The sequence below is a fragment of the Molossus molossus genome, unplaced genomic scaffold, assembly GCF_014108415.1.
Source record: "Molossus molossus isolate mMolMol1 unplaced genomic scaffold, mMolMol1.p scaffold_m16_p_5, whole genome shotgun sequence".
NCBI classification, from domain to species: domain Eukaryota; kingdom Metazoa; phylum Chordata; class Mammalia; order Chiroptera; family Molossidae; genus Molossus; species Molossus molossus.
The window spans coordinates 37,836,443-37,859,905 of record NW_023425388.1 but is presented as its reverse complement, the minus strand read 5'-3'; the positions used below and the strand labels follow the sequence as shown (position 1 = coordinate 37,859,905).

General features: G+C 43.2%; 1 protein-coding gene across 9 annotated transcripts in view; it reads left to right on the top strand.

Annotated features, from left to right (window-relative positions):
- TNIK (TRAF2 and NCK interacting kinase) overlaps positions 1–23,463 on the top strand; it is a 360,673-nt gene that overhangs the window by 58,759 nt on the left and 278,451 nt on the right. For all 9 annotated transcript variants that reach the window (XM_036242368.1, XM_036242367.1, XM_036242362.1 and 6 more), the window contains exon 2: positions 18,739–18,804. In XM_036242368.1, coding sequence (XP_036098261.1) covers positions 18,739–18,804 — 66 coding nt within the window. The remainder of the gene's footprint in view (positions 1–18,738; positions 18,805–23,463) is intronic.

The following is a 23,463-nucleotide window of genomic DNA, read 5'->3' as shown; positions in this document are numbered from 1 at the left end:
AGTTTTCTGCCATTATTGTTTCAAACAGGTTTTCGATTTCTTGTTCTTGCTCTTCTCCTTCTGGCACCCCCAAGATGCGAATGTTGGCACGCTTAAAGTTGTCCCAGAGGCTCCTTACACTATCCTCATTTTTTTGGATTCTTTTTTCTTTTTGCTGTTCTGATTGGGCGTTTTTTGCTTCCTTATATTCCAAATCGATGGTTTGCTCCTTGGATTTACGTATTCTATTATTGAAGCTATGTAAATTATTCTTTATTTCAGTTAAAGCCTCCTTCGTTTCTAACTGTGCAGCGATCATTTCTGAATGGTCCTTTTTTATGCTCTTGAGGCCCTCACTGAGTTCATTGAGCATCCTTATAAGCAGTATTTTGAACTCAGCATCTGTTAGGTTGCTTATCTCCATTTCCCTTAGTTATTTTCTTGGGGTTTCGTTCTGTTCTTTCATTTGAGACCTGTTTCTTTGTATCCTCATTTTGGCTGCCTCCCTGTGTTTGTTTCAGCGTATTACTTAATGAGAGGTATGGGGCTCGCTGAGACCCGATGCTGCTCGTTTGAAAGAATTTAGGAAAAACCTGAAGCAGGATCCAAGACCGGCCAATCCTATGGTTAAGCAAGTAGCAACAGCTTGGGTGGGCTTGAAAGTTGTGTGGGGCGGGGCCTCAGGGAGTCAGCAGGGCGGGGCTACCAGTGTGAGCCAGGTTGCTGGAGTCCCAGATATGGCGACTATCTGCCGCCCCCGGGAAGGGCTCACCAAAGGAACAAAGGCCTCTGACAGCACGTTTGTCCCCCAGAAAGCCCCCTCTCCAGTGCTCGCTCCAGTGCCAAACAGCTCAGTTCTTCCCTGTATGTCTCTGGTGCCCCTCGAGCTGCCTCCCCTCCGAGCTTAGAGGGAGAGAGTCCGATAAGTCCGTGCGCGGGCCCTTTAGGGAGCTGCCTGGGGCTCCAGCCGCCTCAGCTTCCCTGAGCCCCAGTTCCCGCTGGTTTTTCCAACCAGAAGTTATGGGGATTCTCTTCCTGGCACTGGAACCCTGACCGGGGCACCTGGTGTGGGACGGGGACCCCTCAGTCCTCAGGGAGGACCTTCCCAGCCGCGGGAGCCTCCTGATTTTTATCCACCACACGTGGGTGTGGGACCAGCCCGTCGCGCCGCCGCCCGCCCCTCCTACTGGTCTGGATGTAGCTGCTTTTTTTTTTTTTTTAAATTCCGTAGTTGTAGGACTTCCATTCAGCTTGATTTCAGGCGATTTTGGATGATGGTTGTTCTGTAGTTTTGTTGTAACTTGGATGTGGTTGTGGGAGAACGGGATACTGCGTTTACCTACCCGCCATCTTGACCGGAAGTCTTTTAAGTATTCTTTTTGTTATATTTTTTTACCTTATTACTTTTCTTAAAATCTACTCTGTATGGACAATAGAAGGTTAAACTGCTATCGATCGCTCTAAGTAATTGCAAATTATGAATGAATAGGGGTGAAATAAAGAGGATGCGCTGTATTTGAAAATTAGGGATATGAGTGGCATAGGTGAAGAATATAATTCTGAATGTTTTTACGAAAACATCCCTATTGGCCAAGGAGAGTAAATTTGAACCCCTAGAGATACTGGTGGGCTGACTGTGGTAATTCCACTGAGAAAAAAGTTGATACAAACTTATCCATATTTAATTTAGCATATTAAAAACAAGCAAGTGCTTATGTTCTTGTGGAAAATAGGCTTTCCAGGAAGATCCACAATTTTTGATGTGGCTTCATAGAGTCTCTGGGACCCAGCTGTGTATTCCCAAGGAATGTACATTTTTTTTATTCTCACACGAGGATATTTTTACATCTATCTCCAGATAGAGTGGGAGGGAGAGAGAGAGGGAGAGGAAGGGAGATGGGGGGAGAGAGAGAGAGAGAGAGAGAGAAACATCAATGTGAGAGAGACACATCGATTGGCTGCCACCCATACAACCCCAACCAGGGCTGGGGACAAACTGCAACCGAGGTACGTGCCCTTGGCTGGAAGAGAACCTGCAACTCTTTGGTCCACAGGCCAATGCTCTAACCGCTGAGCCAAACCAGCCAGGGCTGTACATTATCTTCATGATATAAAGTCTTCCTTACTTATATCTTTACTTCACCAATGAAAAAATAAATGACTGATATATGTTATCTTGTCAGTCTTGGTAAAATTATTTGTTTACTGAACCCTCTGTGTCCTGGGTACTGTGCGAGTTGCCAAGGATATAAATGTGAACAGAGCCCAGCCTCTGCCTTGTGTGTGTGTGTGGGGGGGGTAGTGTACTTGAGTGGGAAATGAATGTTAACAAATTATTACAACTATGTAATTTGTATACCTGTTCCCTTGTTGCCTGGAAAAAACATAGCACTTGTAATAATAATAATAATAATAATAATAATAATAATAGTTTTGGAATTCTTTATCCCATGTGTCTCCTACTTTGTTATAGCCATGAGTGTTCAATACTTGAAATCTATTTGCCTTTTGAAATGCATGGTTTCCAGAAATAACTTGAAGCTGAATGAAGGTGCTGTCCTATAAGTGACATGTTTCCATCATTTGTCATTTCTGACAAAAGTGATATATGTGATTAACATGTACCTTTTTAAAACAATACCATTAAAACAACATCGTTTCCCCTCTACTGCTCTCTCTGTGCTTATACCAGTCCGGTGTGTATTTCCCAGTCCAGAGCCCACCTTTGCTCTCAGCCTCCCTTGGTTGGCTCTGTCTGTATTGATTTCCCACCCATCTGAGCTCTCTTAACAATTACATTGTGTCCTGCCTGTCTGTCTGCTTAGAGCAGGGTTCTTGAGAAATGGATTACAGCAGTTCTTCCAGCAAACGCTCCCTCCTTACTCCTCCGAGTTCCATCCAGTCTCAGGCTCCTGCCCTCGTAGTTCTAGCAGCCTGGAATCCCCAAGCTCCCTTTGTGGCTTTCTCCTCAGCTCTGAAGCAGAGAGGCCCCAGGTCTGCTAGGAACTCCTTTTCTCCCGGGATCCATGCTGTTACCCCTCCCACTCCCTTCCCCATTTTCAAAGCAGTAGATACCCCCAGCCCTTTTCTTACCACGTCCACCACTGAGAAGGCAGAGCCAGCTCCCCTCTCTCTCAATGACTCTCATTCTCCCATCGTCAGATCCTGTAACATGGGATCAGGTGGGCATTATTCACAGTGGCTTTAATATACCATTTTGTCCTTCAAGGTTGGCCACCCCAGAGCATGAATTCAGGACTGGGGAATTTGTCATGGGCACATTTTATTCTAATATCAAGTGATAAAAACTGACTTTACCATTGCCTTATATTTGACAAAATCCTTCATGCTTTTGTTTCATTTAATGTTAGTGCAGTTCTGAGAGGGAGGCAGCCTGCTAGTATTCTTATTTCTATTTTATAGGGGGGGGATTGTAAATGATGAAGTCAGGTTCAGTCACCTGCTTTTCTAAACCATAGCCTTTCATTTCACTTAATTTATATTTTACTTATTTTTTTCTATTATAACTAATTAGACATGCTTTTTGAGGGCAAGCTCATGCTATAGTATCTGAATCCTCCATAACACCAAACAGTTCGATTTTCCATATACTTATTGGAACTAAATCGTAATAGTTTCCTCACTGAGTTAAGGTCTGTTATGTATCACCCTCCTTGCTGGGTGTTTTCCATAATTGTTCCCTCATTCTTATCACATCTCTGCTAGGTAGGTTTTATCAGTGCTTTTGAAACAGTAATATTTATTTGAATCACCTGGGGATCTTTGTTAAAATGTTAATTCTGCTTTGGTAGATCTGGGCAGGGTTCAGATTCTGCATTTCTGAAAGGCTTCTGGGTGCTGGTCATGGACCACGCTTTCAGTAGCATCCTGTTGATAGGTAAAGAGACTGGTTCAACGAGATTAAGTAATTCTTCAAAGATTACACAACTGGAAGTGGCAAAGCCCCGCTGAAACTCTGATCAGCTGATATACAAATTGCCACCCCTCCTCCCAGGCCACACTGCTGATGTGGAAGGCGTTCCTGTTAAACATCTCGGGGGGTTCAGAGATAATGAAGACATACACTTTGCTCCCCGGAGAGTTGCCTTCCAGGGCAGTTAGACAGAGGCACTCATGGCCGTCTCTGGAATGCACTTAATGAGGAGTTTACTTTAATGGGTGTAACGGGAGGATCCCTAGGTATGAAATATGATTGAGTCGGGCCTCAAAAGACTGGGTAAGACTGAGAGACAGAGACCAGACATCTTCTCGGCCTGGTTAGCAGTCTGCTGGTGCATGGAGAGGGGTGTACTGTGGCTTTAAAGATATTGGCTGGGGTTGGATGGTGGAATGGAGTAGGCAAGGGCAGCTCTGGAGGATTTGGAGGAGAGGTTTACACTAGCACCTGGCAGGTGCCCAGGAGATGAGCACTGGTCAATGTAATGTGATTTAGCTGTTAGTGATCCTTTGCCCATGCTATGCGGTGGACATCTCCATAGAATCAGTGGCCTGGCTATATGTCACTTGTTCCATGATGACCTTTACTGTTGTTTGTATATAGAGCCTGTCTTAAAATCTCTTAGAGGTTATATTACTCCCTTCCCCCTTTCCAAATTTTTCTAGGCTAAGAAAATGCCGTTTTTCCACAGACCAGTAATAAACATTCTTCGTAAAAGAAGCATTGTTTTTTTCAGTAGCAACTTGTAAGGGCAAAGTGGAATAGAGACAGAATGCAGTCCTGGTCTGAATGGAGACGGGTTTTTCTTTGTGTGAATAACCAGCATTCCAGTCAGGTTGCCACGGTGATGCTGAGATTATAACTGTTCATGCCAGCAGTCAGAGAATGCTGCCCAATTAGTTATTCTCAGCTGCTAGGTTACCTTGACAGTGGCTCCGAGAGCAGGTTTGAGTTCAGATGAGCAGTCGGAGGACTTAGGGTCTGCTGTCCTCAGCTGGGGGTAGGCACTACCAGCCTCCGTATGCCCTGGTTTGGGCCATATAGGATGTGGTCAGCCACGTGAAAGGAAACTCCATTTTTTATTGTCCCCTCCCCCCGCCCCCCTGTTGTAAGAAAGGGTTTCCAGAATTCCTGTGTCACTAGCCGGCTCTGTAAGAGTTTCCTCGTTTCCAGGGCTGCCCTCAGATGTTGCAGATTGGCGACAGTGGGGAGAATGTATGTTTGGCACTGGTTACTTTTTAAAAAAAAAAAAATAGGTCTTTGTTGATTTGAGAGAGAGAGAGAGAGAAACACGGATGTGAAACACATCAGTTGGCTGTCTCCTGCACATCCCCTACTGGGGACTGAGCCTGAAACCTGGGCATGTGCCCTGCCTGGGATTTGAACCAGCAACCTTTTGGTGCATCGGACGATCCTCAACCAACTGAACCACACCAGCCAGGACAGCACTGGTTACTTTTTTAGACTCAGTTTTCTCTTTTGTGAACAATCTACCTCACGGGAGCAATGCAGAGAATAAATAAAATAATTTTTGCAAAATGCTCTGTACAATGTCTGAGTCACAGAAGGCACCCAGTAAAAAGTGGTTCTCAAATATTGTTTCAGAAGTCATAAAGGATTGAACAGTGTGATGATTATTGTCACAATCTTTTGGTCGCTTTTATTCTATGAGTTAGAATAGGCTAACATAAGCTGTGATAACAATCTCAGAGATAAAATACAGCTAAAGTTTATTTCTTAACCACGCCACGTATCCAGAACAGGTTAGGAGAGGCTCTATGCATCAGCTTCCCCAAAACACAGACTAGTGGAGGCTTCCTGCCCACATATGCTTCCAGTTATCACAATATCTCAATTAGCAATTAATGTTGCATCTGAAAGGAGCACATCATTTCCTCTCACATTGCATTGGCCAAAGCAGATCATGTGACTAAACTCAACTTAAAGTGGAAGCACTGTCCGGTAACATACCAGCAGGAGGAGAATGGAAATATTTGTTGAACAACTGTAGTGACTGCCCCCTCTAACCAAAGGTCAAAAGGCTAATGGAGAAGAGTACTTTAAAGAATGACTGTAGTTACACCTACATAAATAAAAAATATATGAACCATAAACTTTAAAGCAAATCAATTAGAATTCAACTGCATCAAATAGAAAGCCCAAAATGTTAGTGGATTAAAGAAGATAGAAGTTTATTTCTCTCTCATTGACAGGCAGTCCAGCGGTGGTACAGTTATGGTTATCAGAGGCTTAGGATCATTTTACTGTTCTGCGGTTACAACCTAGCATCAGGCTTTTATTCTTTTTTTTTATATATCCTCACCCAAGGACATTTTTTCATTTTTTGTTCAGATAGAGTGGGAGGGAGAGAGAGGAAGAGAGAAAAACATCGATGTGAAAGGTACACATTGAATGGCTGCCACCTACATGACCCAACCAGGGCTGGGGACAAACTGCAACTGAGGTATGCGCCATCAGCGGGAACCGAACCCGGGTTTCTCTGGACCGCAGGCTAATGCTCTAACCACTGAGCAAACTAGCCAGGGCCAGGCTTTTATTCTTAAACTTACTTCAGGGTCAGAAATGGCTGCAGTGTTCCAGCCATCACATGTGCATTCCAGGCAGCTGAAAGGAGTAGGGTATAGGACACAAGAGAACTTCACTCAGCTAACTCAACTCCATATAAACAGCTCTTCTGAAAGTCCCACACAATGAGTCTGTTTACATATCACTAGGCAGAACTTAGTCACATACTCATTTCTAGCTTCAACGGAGCTAGAGCATGTAGTTTTTGACCTGGGTGCATTGCCTCCCAGATAAAATGGAGATTTTTATTATTAAGAAACAGTGGAAGACTGGATATTGGATGATATTGAGCAGTCCCTGCTACAGTAACTTAAGATGCAAGGTTTGGTTAATAAGAATAAAAAAGGAAAGAAAGGCCCTGGCCGGTTTGGCTCAGCGGTTAGAGCATCGGCCCGCGGACCAGAGAGTCCTGGGTTCGGTTCCCACTAGGGGCATGTACCTCAGTTGCAGTTTGTCCCCGGCCCTGGTTGGGGTTGTGTGGGTGGTAATCACTCGATGTGTCTCTCTTTCACATAGATGTTTCTTTTTCTCTCTCTTCCTCCCTCTCTCCTTCCCACTCTATCTGAAGAAATATGTAAAAATGTCCTAGGGTGAGGATAAAAAAAATAAATAAAGGAAAGAACGCTTTATCCACTATCATTCTCTAACCTCTGCTCCACAGAACACCAGGCTTAGATACCAGGTTTGAGTCTGGGAAATGTGAAAAGCTCTGCCCTCTCTTGGAGATTCACAGTGCACATTAATACATCAAAGGCTCTGAGAAGCCCTGCAGTAAAGAAAGAGCTACATTGCCAATCTTTTTAATCCAGTATCCCCAAAGTGATTTGACAATGAAAATCCAACACCCTTGGAAACCTGGAGAAACACAGAGAAATTTAGCTTTAGCTGCTTGGATCTGCCAAAAATCTTTTTAGATCCTTGAACAGATGGTATAAAGTCCCCATTCCAAAAATTATCTTCCTTATAAAACAAACAAATAAATGAAAAAAACCTATATATCCATGCTAGCCTAGCCGTAGGGACAAAAGCCTTGAAGAAAAGAAATAAATCAGATGCCAGAGAAATCCTGTTATAAACAATCTGCATGAGTTGGTATTAACCAGCCATCTGTACCATTAGTGGTGACACCAAGTGATGGACTGGGCTGGGCTCCGACCACCATCTGCCAGATGACAGGCCTCTGTCCCAGGTAGCTGTTGGTGGGCTCTTGGCCACCCTGCTCCTCTCTGGAAGTGAGAGAGTAAGAGGGGACCCAGTCAGCCATTGTTAACCTCCTCACCCCATAGGGAGGGCCTGTTGTCAACTGCATGGTTGCTTATAGGTGTGGGGAGAAATGCTGAAAACCTTTCAAGCAAATATAGTGTTGTTGGTCTGTTGTAAGCAGGTGGTAAATGAGTTTTTTTGGGGGGGAAGAGTTAAAGCTGTTCTTTCTAAAATAGAACCTTGGATGGTTTCCTAATCCTTCTTATTTAATTATTTAAGTAATCAGTTCTTGTCTTTAAAGTCCATCTGCTACAATTGGCTATCTTTTTTCTTCATCTAAGCATCTTTGAAAAGGCAAAATGCCAAAATCTTTGCTAGTCTGGTTCCCATCATTTCGACCTTGTGTTGCTGGAAATACTGGAAAGTCACCCTGTCCTGACAGGCCTAGAGAGGTTCCGTGTTTGCATCTCCGTAAACTGTGTGATACTTTCCCCCAAACAGCTGTACAATCTCTGAAGCATCCTGATGATGGGAGGGAAGGGACCAGGGTGGGGGACCCTTCTGTACATTTTGGCCTTGTTTGAGCTTGAACGGAATGTGGGAGAGTTGAGAAAAGTTCTGGAAGGTGGAGATCCCAGTCCTTGTCCAAAATATGCCTTGTGTCTTAGTGTCCTGGAGAATTTTCTCAGTGTGCTTTATGGAGTCAGTGTGCCTTTTCTCGACTAGGGGTGTATTGGGAAATAGTCTCTGAGCAGAGCAGTGGGCTTTGTGTATCCACACGTCCACAGACAGGCTGTGGGTATGGCTTGGGAACCAGGTCAGGAAGCGTGAGAAGGGCTGGCCCTTGAATCCCAACAACTGATAAAGAATTAATGTACCTGTGCACCAAAATCAGAAAAAAATATTCCAGTTAACATTGTAACTCCTTGAATTATTCTTTTAATTTGATGTTCCTTATTTTATATGCCCCACGTATGCCATTGAACAACAGCTTCTATCCACTTCTTTGTTTTCTCCTGTAAGTTAATAGTTTGAAGTTGAGATAAATATGAGTATAAATATGCAAAGTCTGTGAACTGAGAAAAATATATTTTGAAAAATTCCATTTGTCTCCAATGCAGATATGTACATGTGACCTCTCAAGTTGACTATCTTGTTGACATTAAATTGGAGATATGTGATAAATCTCATTACATCAGTTCTGGACATGACTTAATTCACTTCCTAACCCTAATGTCTGGAAATTAGGACTGAACACAAGTGTTTACCCTTCTGTTCCACCCTCCCACTGTACCTCTTCCCTTCCCTTCCAGGCTTACTGTTTTTGTTTTGTTTTGTTTTATCCTCACCCGAGGACACTTTTCCACCTTTTGTACAGATAGAGTGGAAGGGAGAGAGAGGAAGAGAGAGAGAGAGGGAAACATCGACGTGAAAGGGACACATTAAGTGGCTGCCACCCACACGACCAACCAGGACCCGGGACAAACTGCAACCGAGGTACGTGCCCTTAGCGGGAACCGAACCCGGGTCTCTCTAGACCGCAGGCTGACGCTCTAACCGCTGAGCCAAACCGGCCAGGGCCAGCCTTACTGTTTTTAAAGACAGTGAGTGAGCCTGGCCGGTGTGGCTCAGTGGTTGCGCATCAACCCATGTACCAAAAGGTCACCGGTTCCTTTCCTGGTCAGGGCACATGCCCAGGTTGTGGGCCTGATCCCCAGTGGGGGGCATGCAAGAGGCGGCTAATTGATGTTCTCTCTCATCAATGTTTCTCTCTCTCTCTCCAATATCAATAATAATAATAATAATAATAATACAAAGACAGTGAGTGATTCCTTTGGTTTATTAAAGGATCTTATTGAACAGAGGAAAAAATTAGAAGTCAAAGGACTTGGGGTCTTGACCTAACTCTGGCACTGACTAGGTGAGAGCTTAGACAAGTCTCCTAAACACTCTTGTTAGCAAAATTTTTGATTTTACAAGTTTATAGCACCTACCTGGGCCTCACTTTGTTCCTTCTATAAAATGGGGAGAGGAATTTTATTGATAAGATCTCAGAAATCCCTGCTCCAAATCTCAGAGACTTGCTGCACTGCGGCTGTCAGTGGTAGAACTGGTGATGAGGGGACCTGACTCATAACGAAATCTTTATTGAGTGTCTATAATGTCCCAGTCACTAATCAGCATATTAGGGATACTGCAGCAAACAAAACCACTAGAAGTCATTCCCTCTTGGAGTTTGCATTCTAGAATAAAGGGTCATTAGCAGACACTTTTGAGCACCTACAATATGCCAGACATTGCTCTAAATGTTTTATATATATTACTTTTAGGGTCAAATGTCCTAGGTAGTAGGTACTACTATTACCACTACTTTACATTTGAGGAAACAGACACAGAATGGAAACGGTCACATAGCTAGTAAACAGTGAAGCTGGGATAAGAATCAGGCTTTTGGATGTAGAGTCTGTGATCTTAAGAACTGTGGTGTACTGTCTCTCACTGTCAATTAAATGGCTCAACTAAAGTAATCACTGTTCATCCTAGTTGATGGCAAAGGAGACAAAACTATAGCTTTGGATAGAAGTTTGAGGTCCCACTTGGCTGGTCTCTCTGGACCCCAGGCTCTGATGGGCAGGCAGAGGCACCGGGCACCCACGGCTCATTCGACTTCTGTGCCCCCAGCCACTTGGGTGGTTGCATCTGCCTGGTGGAGGTCACTGGCCCTTCTCTGGCTCCATTGTTAGACCACAAAGCCCTCACCAGCCCCACACCCCCAAGTTAACTTGAGCACTGGCCATTTGTAGAGAAGTGAGTAACGCTGGACTTGGAAGAAAACAACCTGGATTTAAATCCTGGCTGCAGTGTTGACCAATGCTGTCACCTTGGGGAACTTGTAATAATACCAGCGGTAGCAGCAGTAGTGTTGTTTGTTAAACAGTGCTGTACGTTGTGCTGAGTGTTTCGTATAGGTTGTTTCGGATCCTCAAAACAATCCTCATGCAAGGTATTTTTATCCGCACTTTGCAGTCTGGTTGTGGCTGCTGTTGCTACCACATACTGTTTAACTTTGAGCAGGTTACTTAATTCCTTGAAGCTTTTGTTTCATCATTTGAAGATTGGGCTTAGTGATATCTACTTCCCCTGATTGCTGTGAGGACTGCTGATGAAAATGTTTATGAAGTTTAGGCCATCGGCTATCCCAGAGACGGTGATAACGATCATTGTAGTTTAGGGTTTGTAGCCGTTCTGAGGAGCCAGGTTTCAGACTGATTCTAAAGCCTGCCTTTTGAGGACAGGCAGAGTCCTGAGTAAAACAGGTGAGCCATGGAAGGGGTGTGGGAAGCTGTTTCCCTGCTGATGGCTTGAGGCTGTTCAGTAGCAGGTGGAACTTGAAGCGGAACAGGAGGTGAGAAGTCTCTGGTCTTCCTGGCCCAAGGCCTGGAATAAGCCACCAGTCTCAGGACGGTGAGGCTTGGTTGGGATCGTGTCCTGATGTAGCCAGGAGTTAGTGTTGATAAAAGGACACTAGCGCCATCTAGCCAGGCTCAGCTGGGTGGGGCAGGTGGCATTTTGCACTCGGGACCACCCTTCCCAAAGGACAACGCTGGACTCGTGGAGCTGGGGAGGTGCCCAGCACGTTCCCATGCAGGATGCAACCTGAAAAACTGGACTATTCCACTTTGCAGGTGGGAAACCAAAATAGGAGAGGTCACATAACTCAAGCAAGGAGTCAAGTTCAGACAGAAACCCTAGCTTTTTTGCACCAATCCTCTGATTGGTCTGCATAGTTTAATTTATTCTATAAAGATGACTGAGTGAGAAAATGCATTAGAGTTTTATCTTTATCTTCACACACACACACACACACACACACACACACACAGTTTGTATTTACTTGAATTTTCTGTTCCACTTGATGTGCATCACTTGGGCAGTATGTTAATGAAGAAAAATCTAGGCTATGTGCTAGATCTCCCAGGCAGATACTCTTGGAGCACCTTACACTTGCCCTGCATTGCCTAAGTGCAGGTATTGACTCACGTCTATTTTCTTCGCTAGGCTGGAAGCACCCTCTGCTTCTGCCTCAGACGTAGATGGGAGGAAGGATGCGGGTGGAGCTCAGGGCCTAAATAACCCCACCTTGGAAGGCAAGACCTTTGCTCCTCAGCTCCCTCCCTCCCTCCCCAGGGCTCCGGGATGGGACTCCAAGGGGGTGTTGCCTCCCACAGCGTGCCCTTGGGCTGTCCTTGCTTTGGGAGAACACAGGCGGTGAAGGCCTGGAGGCTCGAGATAAATGTGGAGAGTTCTCCTGTTCCTGCGTTCATTGTTCCGTTTCGCTTTTGTAAGCATATACTTGCCAGTTAGGTTGAACTGAACAAACAGCTGCTAAATATGGTTCCAAGAGAAATAACAGTTTGGTCTTTTTCAGGCCCCTGCGTTCAGAGCGAGCACGGTCCCTTGTTGGGGGTCAGCAGGGAGTCCGGGGTAGGCAGCCTTTGGGAGCCGGATCAGCCATCTGTGTTCAGCCGGGCTCTGTTTCACTGTGCCTGAGGGCTGGTGAATCAAATGGAAGGTCTGCCCCAGGTGGCTGTGTCTTTAAGAGGAGTTTGGGAGAAAAGGTGTCTAGAGCCTGTTTAAGCCATTGCTCAAGAGCCCTCCCGATGCCTCTCTTAATTTCATTTTCAGAGCAGGGAAGAGGGTTTGGGAAGAGTATGTATCATCTTTTATGATGCTAAGGAGTAGTTGTCCTAGTTTGGGATTTAGTCTAGAGATGTTATTTAGTGTTATGATAAATCCAGTATCGTTCGGGGGACCTGGAAGAATTAAGGTATAACTCAGTGACTATGAATATTAACATCTAGATCTTAAATCTCTCCACCCTGCTGCAAAGTCAGGCTTAAGGTTGCCACTGTTGTCTGAATTCTTAAATTTCAACTGATACAAGAGAAAACTTATTGCAGCATCCCAGGAGCCCCCAAAAGTTAATGTGTTTTCCCATTAGTCTTACTACTTTCTTTTAAAAAATACGTATTTTTAAATTGAGTTTAGAGAGAGAGGAAGGGAGAGAGAGAGAAAGGGCGAAACATTGATGTGACAAAGAAACATCTATCAGTTGCCTCCTGCACACCCCCTACTGGGAATAGAGCCCACATCCCAGGCATGTGCCCTGACAGGGAATTGAACCAGTGACCTTTTGGTGCATGGGACAATGCTCAACCAACTGAGCCACTCCAGACAGGGCAGTCTCACTAATTTATAAAGAGACATCTGTGCTCATAAATATCTGATCCAGTTTACTAAGTAAGTATTAATATTGGTTAAAAAACAATAGGTTTTCTTTTACTGGCATTATTAGTTGAAAACGTATGAAATACAAATTGAATTTTTTGTGGCATGTTTTTTGTATGTTAAATAAACTTTTTTTCTAAGGAAAAAAGAAAGGAAAGAAGAGGGTTAATATCTATGGAAGTCCTGTGAGCTAATGTAGACACTGCCACACTCCTCAAAGTAACTGTGTGAGGGAGGTAATGTTGTATCCATTTTATTATTATTTTAAATATTTTTTATTTATTTTTTAGAGAGAGAGGAAGGGAGAGCGATAGAAACATCGACATGAGAGAGAAACATCCATTGGTTGCCTTCTGCACGCCCCCTACGGGGGATCGAGCCTGTAACCCGGGCATGTGCCCTGACCAGGAATCGAACCAGGGCCTCTCAGTTCATGGGGCTTGCTCAATCCACTGAGCCACACTGGCTCGGCAGTTGTCCCCATTTTAAAGATGAAGAAACTGTGACTCAGAGCAGTTATGAAACTTGCCCAAGGCTGGAGAGTTAGCCAGTGGTAGGTCAAGGGCAGGGAATTCGGATCCCATAAAGCTGATGGAGCAGGGAGTGGTTAAGAGCCAGGCAGTGGTTCTCAACCTTCCTAATGCTGTGACCCTTTAATACAGCTCCTCATGTTGTGGTGACCCCCCAACCATAAAATTATTTTTGTTGCTACTTCATAACTATAATTTTGCTACTCTTATGTCTTAGGCAACCCCTGTGAAAGGGTCGTTTGATCCCCAGAGAGGTCGCGACCCACAGGTTGAGAACCGCTGGGAGTGTGACCAGCCTGGTACGCATTCCGGTCATTCACTCATTGGTGGTGTGACCTGGACCCAATGCTCAAATCTCTCTGTGCCTCGGTTTCCTCATTTGTAAGACAAAGACAATAGTAGTATCCACTTGATAGAGCTTTGGTAATTAAGTAACCCAATTATGGAAAGTGCTTAGAATAGTGCCTGGCATATAAATGGTCATGAAATGTTAGCTTTTACTGTGATTTTTATTACGATAACTAACTAAATTTGCCTTTATCCGTACTTGTTGGAAAGTTACATTTCTTTCATGGAACAGATTGCCTTTTGAAATGTAGTTATATTTCATTATGAAAATGTAAACTACTCTACCTTAGAATTAAATTTTCTTCTCAGCCTCCCAGCAAAGGTTACGATCTGAATAAAGGCATGCGTAGCCAACAGGGATTTCTGACTTTGGTAAATGTCAATGATTTGCTCTTCCCTCCTCGGTGTATGTAACCTTCTTCCATGCTGCCCATCCTGGCTTTAGGAGCAGCTAAGCAAACATGAGAGGGAGAATTAAGCTGATTTTTGTCTCTGCGCTTTCCTGTCTTTGTAACATGATCATTAGGCACCGCACCTTCCCCTTGTTGCACTGCACATGGCTGCACCCTGACAGCCGCCTTCTCACCGCACGAGGCACAGCTCGCACCAGCGGGCTTTATGAATTTCCTCTGGAGCTGGGAGTACCGTCGGGGATTTGCAGGGACAGCTCTGTGCCATGGAGGGTGGGGTAAGGGGGACCGAGAGGGCCTAAGTTTGCCAGACCTTTGGCTCTACATTCTGATACCATTTTTTTTTTTTTTTTTTGTGATACTGTACTCAGTGCTGGGAAATACAAAGATAAATATGCTATAGCCCCTGCCCTCAGGGCATTTGTAATTCATCAACGGAGAGAGATGGAAGAGGGCACAGGACTGGGTGAAAGTGGTTCTCATAGTGCTTACTCACGGCATGCTTTCAGGAGGTGGCTCCAATCTGAGAAGGGCTTCCCAGAGGAGGCGGCAAACTGGGCTTTCAAGAATGGGCTTGCCTCTTAGCGAAGGGAATAATCTTGACAGACAGACATTACGAACCACGACACAGAGACACGGCCGAGTGTGGTGTGTGAGGGAATGGCAGGTGGTGGATTATAGCACAAGATAATGGAACACAAGGCTGAGAATGAAGGGCAGGCCTGAGTTTGAATGGATTTTGCTTTCCATCTGAACCACATGTAGAATGTTAAAGTATGGCGTGTTGTGTTTAGAAATGTCTGTTTTTAAAAGGTCGTTTGAGGTCATTGGTGATCATTGGGAAAAATTACAGAAGACTCTTGAAAAACATGAGGGTTGAAGGCATTGATCCCCCATGTAGTTAAAAATCTGTGTATAACTGTTGATTCCCCCAAAACTTAACTACTAGTAGCCTACCCTTGACTGGGAGCCTTACTGATACCATAAACAACTGATTAATACATATTTTGCATGCTATATGTACCATATTCTTATAGTAAAGTAAGCTAGAGAAAAAATGTTATTAAGAGAGTCCAAAGGAAGAGAAAATACATTTACAGTATTTATTGAAAAAAATCTGCGTGTAAGTGGACCCATACAGTTTAAACCTGTGTTGTTCAAGGGTCAACTGTAGGTTAGAGTTCTGTAAGAGTGGAGAAAACAGCTGAGTGCTTACCATGTTCAAGTTATATCACTATTCCACAAGAACATGACTAAAAATCACATGCATTTGTGTACAGGGATATTCACAAACAGCTAGCTCTCCAGGCACTTGGATTTGGGGTAGAGGAGAGGGAAGCTTAGAGTCAGTGCTAGAGTCAAGTGTCCCTGAACAATACCTCTGCCTTCTGTTTTCTAGGGTCTCAGAGAGCTCCTTCCTTGCATATATCATGACTCTAATTATGCCATTTTGCCTTATTACTGTCACCATACTGTAAATGTAGATGCTTATAGATTCTCTTCTGGTTCCAAACTGTTACTCATTTCCAGCCATCATGCTGTAGTGGATGCTGTGGTATGTCACCCAGATCCCCTCTCCACAACTGAGGCCCTTAGTGTCCTCCTGCTGAGAGTGTAGCAATGGTTCTCACCTGGGAATTGTCCTCAGCTGAAGCGTGTTGCTTCACCCAAGATCATAACCTCTGGGATGGGGGTGGAGGACCGCCTGCATGCAGGGACGAGCCAGTGGAGGTGGGATGCAAAGCTCCCATGCCTCAGGTAGGCTAATTGTGGCGTCATCCCAGAGTCACAGCTCTTGTACATCCCAGTTGAGTTCTTCTGTCTGCTCAGTCAAGTCCTTCTCCCTTCACTCCCGCTCTGTGCACATGCCGACAAACTCCCTCCATGTAAATCTCAGTGATTTTCAGTCTGTTTCCTGGGAACCAACCTGTGTCAATGATTGTTTTCAGTTTGGTTGCCTACCCAAGAAGGGCCGCCAGTCAAAGTCTGTGGTTCCCCTGACCTTTGCTTCTGATCCCCTTGGGTGTGTCTAGTGGAAAGAGCGTGTCTCCAAGTAGCTGGAACAAAAGTCTTAGCATTAAACTTCCTTGGCTCTGATTGGTTGGTTCATATGCTGATTAATGGACTATTCAAGGACACCAGAGAGCCTAGAAGTCCCGAGGAGGGGTCCACGAGGTGGGTGACCCCTGGGTGTAGCAGCTGGTCCTGGCCCTGCACCGTTTCTCTCCCCACCCTCCACTCTATACCTGTGTCATTCTTCCCACACTCCGTAAGGCAGCTAGTAGTCATCGTCCTGCGCTCTCGTTCATACTTATGTTTTTTAGGCAAGAAAAAAATGACTGTTGAAAACACAATTGAGATATTTCAAGCAAATGTAGAACCTCCCTTGAAATTTGTTGCAGAAACAGCACTGAGCAAACAAACTACTGGGAAGCACAGCTTAGAAATAAACAGCAGCTGCCACCATTTGTGGGCTTCTTTTCCCTTTTCTAGTTCGTGTTCGATGAAACCTGCTGCCTAGTAGTTGAACAAACAATTTTTCTTTCTTATCCTGAGGCCTCCCAGGTAGCCTTGATCGTGTCTTTGAGTGACGGGGTCTTGGTGGACAGAGGTCCAGGTCCTTACAGTGTTCTCCTGTTTCGTGGTTCCATCAGGAGTGGTGTCCACACCCCCGTGAGCAGGTGGGGTTTAGCTGGGACTTCTGGGCAGTTAGATCTTTTGGAACACGAGTCTGGAGTGTGGTCTCTTGCCCTTCTGGCTTTAAAATAATGGAGAATGCTAATGCCTGTCTTTCTCAGTGACTAAGTGCTTCAACTGTTGGTTTTCTGTTTTTGTTTTGTTTTGTTTTCTACATGGAATCTTTGAAGGCACAGAGCAAAGGGCTTGTCCTGGGCCTGATTTGCTGAAGACCATAACTTTAAAGAAGTCTAACTTGCCACATGCAACTCACTGGTCTTCTGTATGAACAGCAGCCAGGAAGCAGCCCTTCTCTCTTTCTGTGCTACGAGTTAGTGTGGAATTCTTCAGCTTAAAAATGATTACTGGATATTAATTGATTGCTGACCATGTTCAGGGTGTGGTGCTGGGCCCTCGTTCTTCACCAGAGCTCTGCTAAGTAGATGCCATCCCCGTTGTATCTGCTCAGAGACTAAGTAGCCCGCCCAGGGTGACCCAGGGTCACGCAGCCAGTCAAGGCCAAGCTGGTGTTCAATCCAGACCCGTCTGAAGCCTCAGCTCAGACCCTCCCGTCTCATGACAAATGGCAGCGCTCTCATGATATAAAATGTTGACTAGCGATAGTAAGTGCTTTTAGGCCCCAGGTGGCAGTCTTTCATTGGGCCTTCGGAGTTTAAGTAAGCTGTTTGCCTAACATTTAAAAATGAGGAAATCTCAGTTTTTCTTGGGGAAAAAACAAAATAAAAAATCTTTAGACCTGGCAATACTGCGTTCATAGGTTTACAGTACAACTGTGGCGGCTCAGTAAAATTGCACGCACCCACCACCCAAAGGAGACATGGCTTCTTCAGCTTGCCACAGGCCTCAGCGACCCTACTTCCCTCTTAGGTCACTTGCCTGGCCTCTGTGGATGTTTAAGTTTGTGATTCTTGAGTTGGGCTTTTCAAGAACCAATTTCTGTCCAGTTAGGAATCAGCAGAGGTCAACGTCAATTTCTGCCTCGGAGTTGAATTTTATAGCCTTCGATTTTTCTTTTCCACTTTTTGGGAGAGTGATTCAGTAAGAAGAGCTGCAGTTCTTCGACAGTGTTGAGCATTCATTCCAACATTTAGCTGACACGGGGCAGGCAGACACCTGCTTGGCGGTCGGAACTTGCATCGATTCTCTAATTTAGTTTGCATTCTAACGCCTGCAGGTACTGCTCAGCGAGGGCAGGCACTGGAGGCCCTTTGCAGAAGGGTATTTTGCAGAGGCAGCATTGTAGAGAGGGGAGATGAGTCCGGAGGAAAACACTGTAGGAGAGGCGCTGACTCCAATGTGACTACCTAGTAAGATAACCCCACAATACAGGAGTACTACTTTCTTAACGAGCAGCTCAGAAATTTGAAAGAGAAAGATCTTAAAAAGTAGAACCTCAGGATGATGGGTCTCTCCTTTTATCTTGGTGTACCTGCAAGTGTATTTCCATTTGACAGTGAGAAATGTGAAGTCTTGTTTTTCAGTAATTTCAGTGGAAGTCATGTCTCCTTTTATCTGATTTAGACACATTGGATAGAAATGTAAAATAGAAACAATGGATTGTGACTAATTTCATCGCTGCCACCGAATTAAGATTGGATAGTATTAAATATTAACACATAAGAGCCCCCCCAAAGCTCAAGTTATTGTATTTATTTGTGTGTTTTAAATAAGTAGTTTATTTTAATTGAGACAATGCCTGGAATATGGTTTGAATTTTTATTTGTTTATTTTCTTTCAGGACCCTGCAGGGATCTTTGAATTGGTGGAACTTGTTGGAAATGGAACATATGGACAAGTTTATAAGGTAAGTGCAGTTGAATTTGAACTTGGTTTATGTGTGGTTTGGGTTCATGAATGCTGAATTGCAGTGCTGTCTATTCTTGCTCATATATGCCTCATAACAGATTTAAAATGAAATCATATACTTGCTCATTGACTCTCCATCATTTTAAATATATGTGTATTCCCATTGCCTAGACTGGATTCTGGGATTAGGGCCTTTCCCTTCATTATGCATTACAGTGTTTATATCTGACACATGTCTGCATATCTGAAGTTCTTCAGGTGGTTAGTTTCCTTTACTTTAATTATAGCCAGGCTGGTTTTCAAAGGAGCTAAGGATGCCATTTACTTTAGAAATTTGAGCTATTAAAGTATCACAGCTGGAAAAGTAGATTTGTTATTGGCCTAGGGCATGAGTTAAATGAGTTCAGTGAACAGTGTTAGGAGAACACTGGTTACCTCACAAGGCAAAGGCCTAATGCAGCAATGGCTTTTTACAAGATACAAAATAATTAAAAGTTAAACTTGAGTTGAGATTGAGTTGAGGAATAAGAAGTCCTTCTTGCCCATTTACTTACAAATTTTTGCTTACAAATTCACCCTAAAAATGCTTTTAAAAGCCTCCCCCCCCCCTTTAAGTGATCTAAAAAATGGTTTTTAAAAATGTCAGTTGATTCCCTTTTGGATTATCAAAAGGAAATGGAAATGAACTGTTTTTAGACTAAAACTCAGGGAGTTTTAGTGAATAAGCTATTGAAATAACTGCCTTCAAAACAAACCAACTGTTTCCTTATGATTGTTTCTAGGGAAATATCCATCATTTTCCTGCGTGGTAGTGATATGGGTTGGCATTTCCATTACTAATTATCTCTTGCCTTATTTTTAAAAATTTCTTCTCTGAGACCTAAATTTCACTTGTTTGATTTAAATTATTGTAGAAGTCATCTGGATTATAATATTTCCCGTTGTACAGAATGTCAAGTATACACACACAAAAAAATGTAAACATGTGTGTATGTGTATTAATCTTGATTGAGAATCTGGTTTTTAAAACACAATTGTAAACAGATACATATTTTAACCTTTATTTACTGGGAGGTACTCTTTGGTGTTCACTCCAGGGGAAAATTTTTTCTTTGTAAGAAATGATTATTTGTTAAAATGTCAACCCCCTGCAATGAGACAGAATGTAGTCTACCCAAGATGTTCACTTGACATCGATCCTGTCTGACATAAGAAAGAAATGTGTCTCAGCAAATGCTTTTAAATACTTTCAATGAAGATAATTAGGTCAGAAGATTGTATTATTGCATTGTGGGAAATTGGATTGAACTTGTGAATTGAGGTGAGCTAATGAATTAAGCTCTTATTTAGTCAGAAAATTACTTCTGTTATACTGTCAGCATGGAGGAGCAACTCTGTAGCATGCTGTTGGTGTCATGGTGCCATTTCTCATAGCCATTCCATTGTACTAAGCTTCCCACCTGTAGAACACACATCTGTGTGACAGTCCACAGCTTTGTCCACTAATCCATGGGGGGACTGTACACTCTTGCAAGAGAAGATAACAAGAGGTTTAATTTAGGATAGAAAGTTTGGAAAATCCAGAATTATCCCTAATTATCCCCAAACAAACAGGAAACAAATGGCAAGAGGTCTCAGATCTTTTTAGAGAAGACATATACATACACATACACATACACATACACATACACATACACATACACATACACATACACATACAATTTAAATGCTTAAATAAGTGAAAAATGAGGGTAGGGACCTAGTCTGTCTAGTCATCACTGTATCCACAGTCTGATATGTAGTAGATATTGACTATTGTGGGTCCCAGAATTGATATCTATTTTCCTTGATAATTCTTTTTATATTAATTCCTAGTTTTTAAAAATATTTTTCATAAAATATCAGTCTCCTTATTTTAAAAATGTATGTTTGCACAAAAGTAATCAACAAAATGCTCTACTTGTTTTTTTAATGTGGGAGGTGGGTATAGATTTTATGGTAAATGAATTGTCAATAGTCTGTAAAATCAAGATCCATGCTGGAAGTTTAGAAAATGAGACAAATCGTTTTTCTGGGATTCAGTCTCCTGGCAGAGGTTTTCAAACTTGAGTGTGCAAAACAAATATTTGGGAACTTATTGAAAATGTTGATTTCCAACCCCAACCTCTGAAATTTTGATTCAGTAGGTCTGAGGTGCGATCCAGGAATTTAATATTAATTAAATATATGGGATCATTCTGATGTTCACGGTCCTGGGTCCACACCTCCAGAAACTGCGCAAAATGATTGTAGAGTATCCCATTGTAGGGCCGCTTGAATGAATGCTCATCCTAATGCTTCCTGTAATCATTTACTTTAGGATGTCCATGCTGATTCCAACTGGCGTAAGCTGAGAAATGTAAAAAACATAAAGATCTTGACCTGAGATGTGATGCCCACCAGTTTTGTTGTACTCATTCAGAGATTTGACTTCTGGTGTTTTTATTTGACATGCTGGGATTACAGTTTAAGGTTGTTCCTGAATAACTGAACTCAAGATCTGAGAATCGACATGGTCTAAACTAACCTGGTATAGAGAGAAGAATCTAAGCCTGTTGTGTTAGATTTCCTCAAATCTGGATATTGCGATCTCTTCATTAACTTTCTGTTAAAGTAAGACAAAGCATTTTAATTGTAAGCTTGTTAATAGTCCTGAAATGGTGGTGATTCTGTGACATACTTGGGATGCAATGTAGCTTTTCATAGTCTGTTCTGATGAATCATGAATTATACTCTTCACTTGTTTGTTAAGGAGTGAGTATGGGAGAATGTTGTGTTTCTTAGATAATATGGCATTTGTTTTTTCAATCGTGAATTTCCAATATAAAGAATACATTATTTCACATTTGTTTAGAGCCAATGAAAAAAACTGTGCTTTGTGTGGGAAGAACGCAGAGCCAACCGAAGTGGCTCTACTCTACAAGTATGCAATCAGATCATTTAATTAGTACTCTGAGAGCCTACTGTGTGCTAAATGTTTCCCTATTGTCTTAGTTATTCCTTGTGATTTTGTAGGGGAGGAGACTAAAGTATCTGTTAAACCACATTATCGCTCCAAGGCAGGCAGGGTTTCTCAGCTTTGGCACACGTGATGTTTTGGGTCAGATAGCCCTTTATGGTGGGGCTGTCCTGTGCTTTGTAGGATGTTTAGCAGCATCCTTGGCCTCTACCTACGTGATGGCAGTTAACACCTCCACGTCTTGACAATAGAAGATGTCTCTAGACATGCTCTGGGGCAAAATTGCCCCCAGTTGAGAACCACTTCTCTAAGGAAAGACAAAATAGCAAAACTCTCAACATTGAAGTGAAACAGAGGCAGAAGGAGTGTAGAATACGAAGCAGCTAATGCTGCCCAGGCATTCCAGTGTGCGGACCTGCCTGGATTGTGGGAGGGAGATTTGGAAAAAGCTTTGAGGCCTTGGTATTTGTGCATCTTGGAGTGTAATTCAGCCTTTTCTAAGTGGAGAGGAGTATAATAAAAAGAGCTCTGGAGCAGGGCTGAGCTGGATTCCCTGTCTGGTTCTGCTGCGTTCTAATTGTGTGAAGAGAGCCAACTTACACTGAGTCTCGCCCTCGTCCTCTGTTAGTAATAGTGCAGAGGATTATGAAAACTGGTGTGTAATATGTGTGGAAGCCCTCAGCCCAGTGCCTGACACATAGGCTCCCAGTCACCCTTTCTTCCCCAACACATGTGCCAGTGGGAGCCTAGGTTACAGGTTCTTTCCATGGTCTGGTTTTCTTAGAAGATTATATGGTCTGAAAGAAGCATTCATAGAAGAGGAAGTCAGAACATACTTACCTTTGTGCTTTACCTTATCCCTGTGAGTTCTTGGTATTTATGTAAACTCAGAATCACTTTATTTATACTAAATCCAGTGCTCAATACTTCTTATATGGCATTTGATGATACAATTGCCATTTAGATACTATAGTTGGTCTTTAGTGTTTAAAAAAAAAAAAAGCCAATTTCTCAATAATTTGTAAAGAGAAAGTAGATTATTAAAGGAAATAAGAAGGCCTGGCTGGTGTGGCTCAGTGGCTGAGAGTCAACCCATGCACCAAAAGGTTGCCAGTTCAATTCCTGGTCAGAGCACATGCCCAGGTTGTGGGCCTGATCCCCTATGAGGGGCATGCAGGAGACAGCCAATCGATGTTCTCTCTCATGGATGTCTCTATCTCTCTCCCTTTCCCTTCCGCTCTCTCTAAAATCAATAAAGAAATATTATTTAAAAAAAGGAAATAAGAATTGGTTTAGCACTCTGTAAATAGTATGGTGAGTGATTTTTAAATAATTACATATTTTACAAATTTGGGGGGAGAGTCAACAGTATTTCCTCTAAAGGTAGTACAGGTTCTGAACAGAGCCTGTAGTGTGAGATCTGGAAGGAGTACGGCACAGAAAGGACCTCATTTAGGAGGTGAGGGCCTGTCTGTGGTTTTGGTTCTACCTATAGCTTGCTGTGGCTTTGAGCATGCCATATAACCACTTAGAGCTTCAGTTTTTCTTATATGTGAAATAAGAATAAAATTACTTTTTAAAATCTATCCTACCAGGTTACACTGAGGTTGAGATGAATTAAGGACTATGAATGTATTTGGTTAAATTTAAACTGCTGTG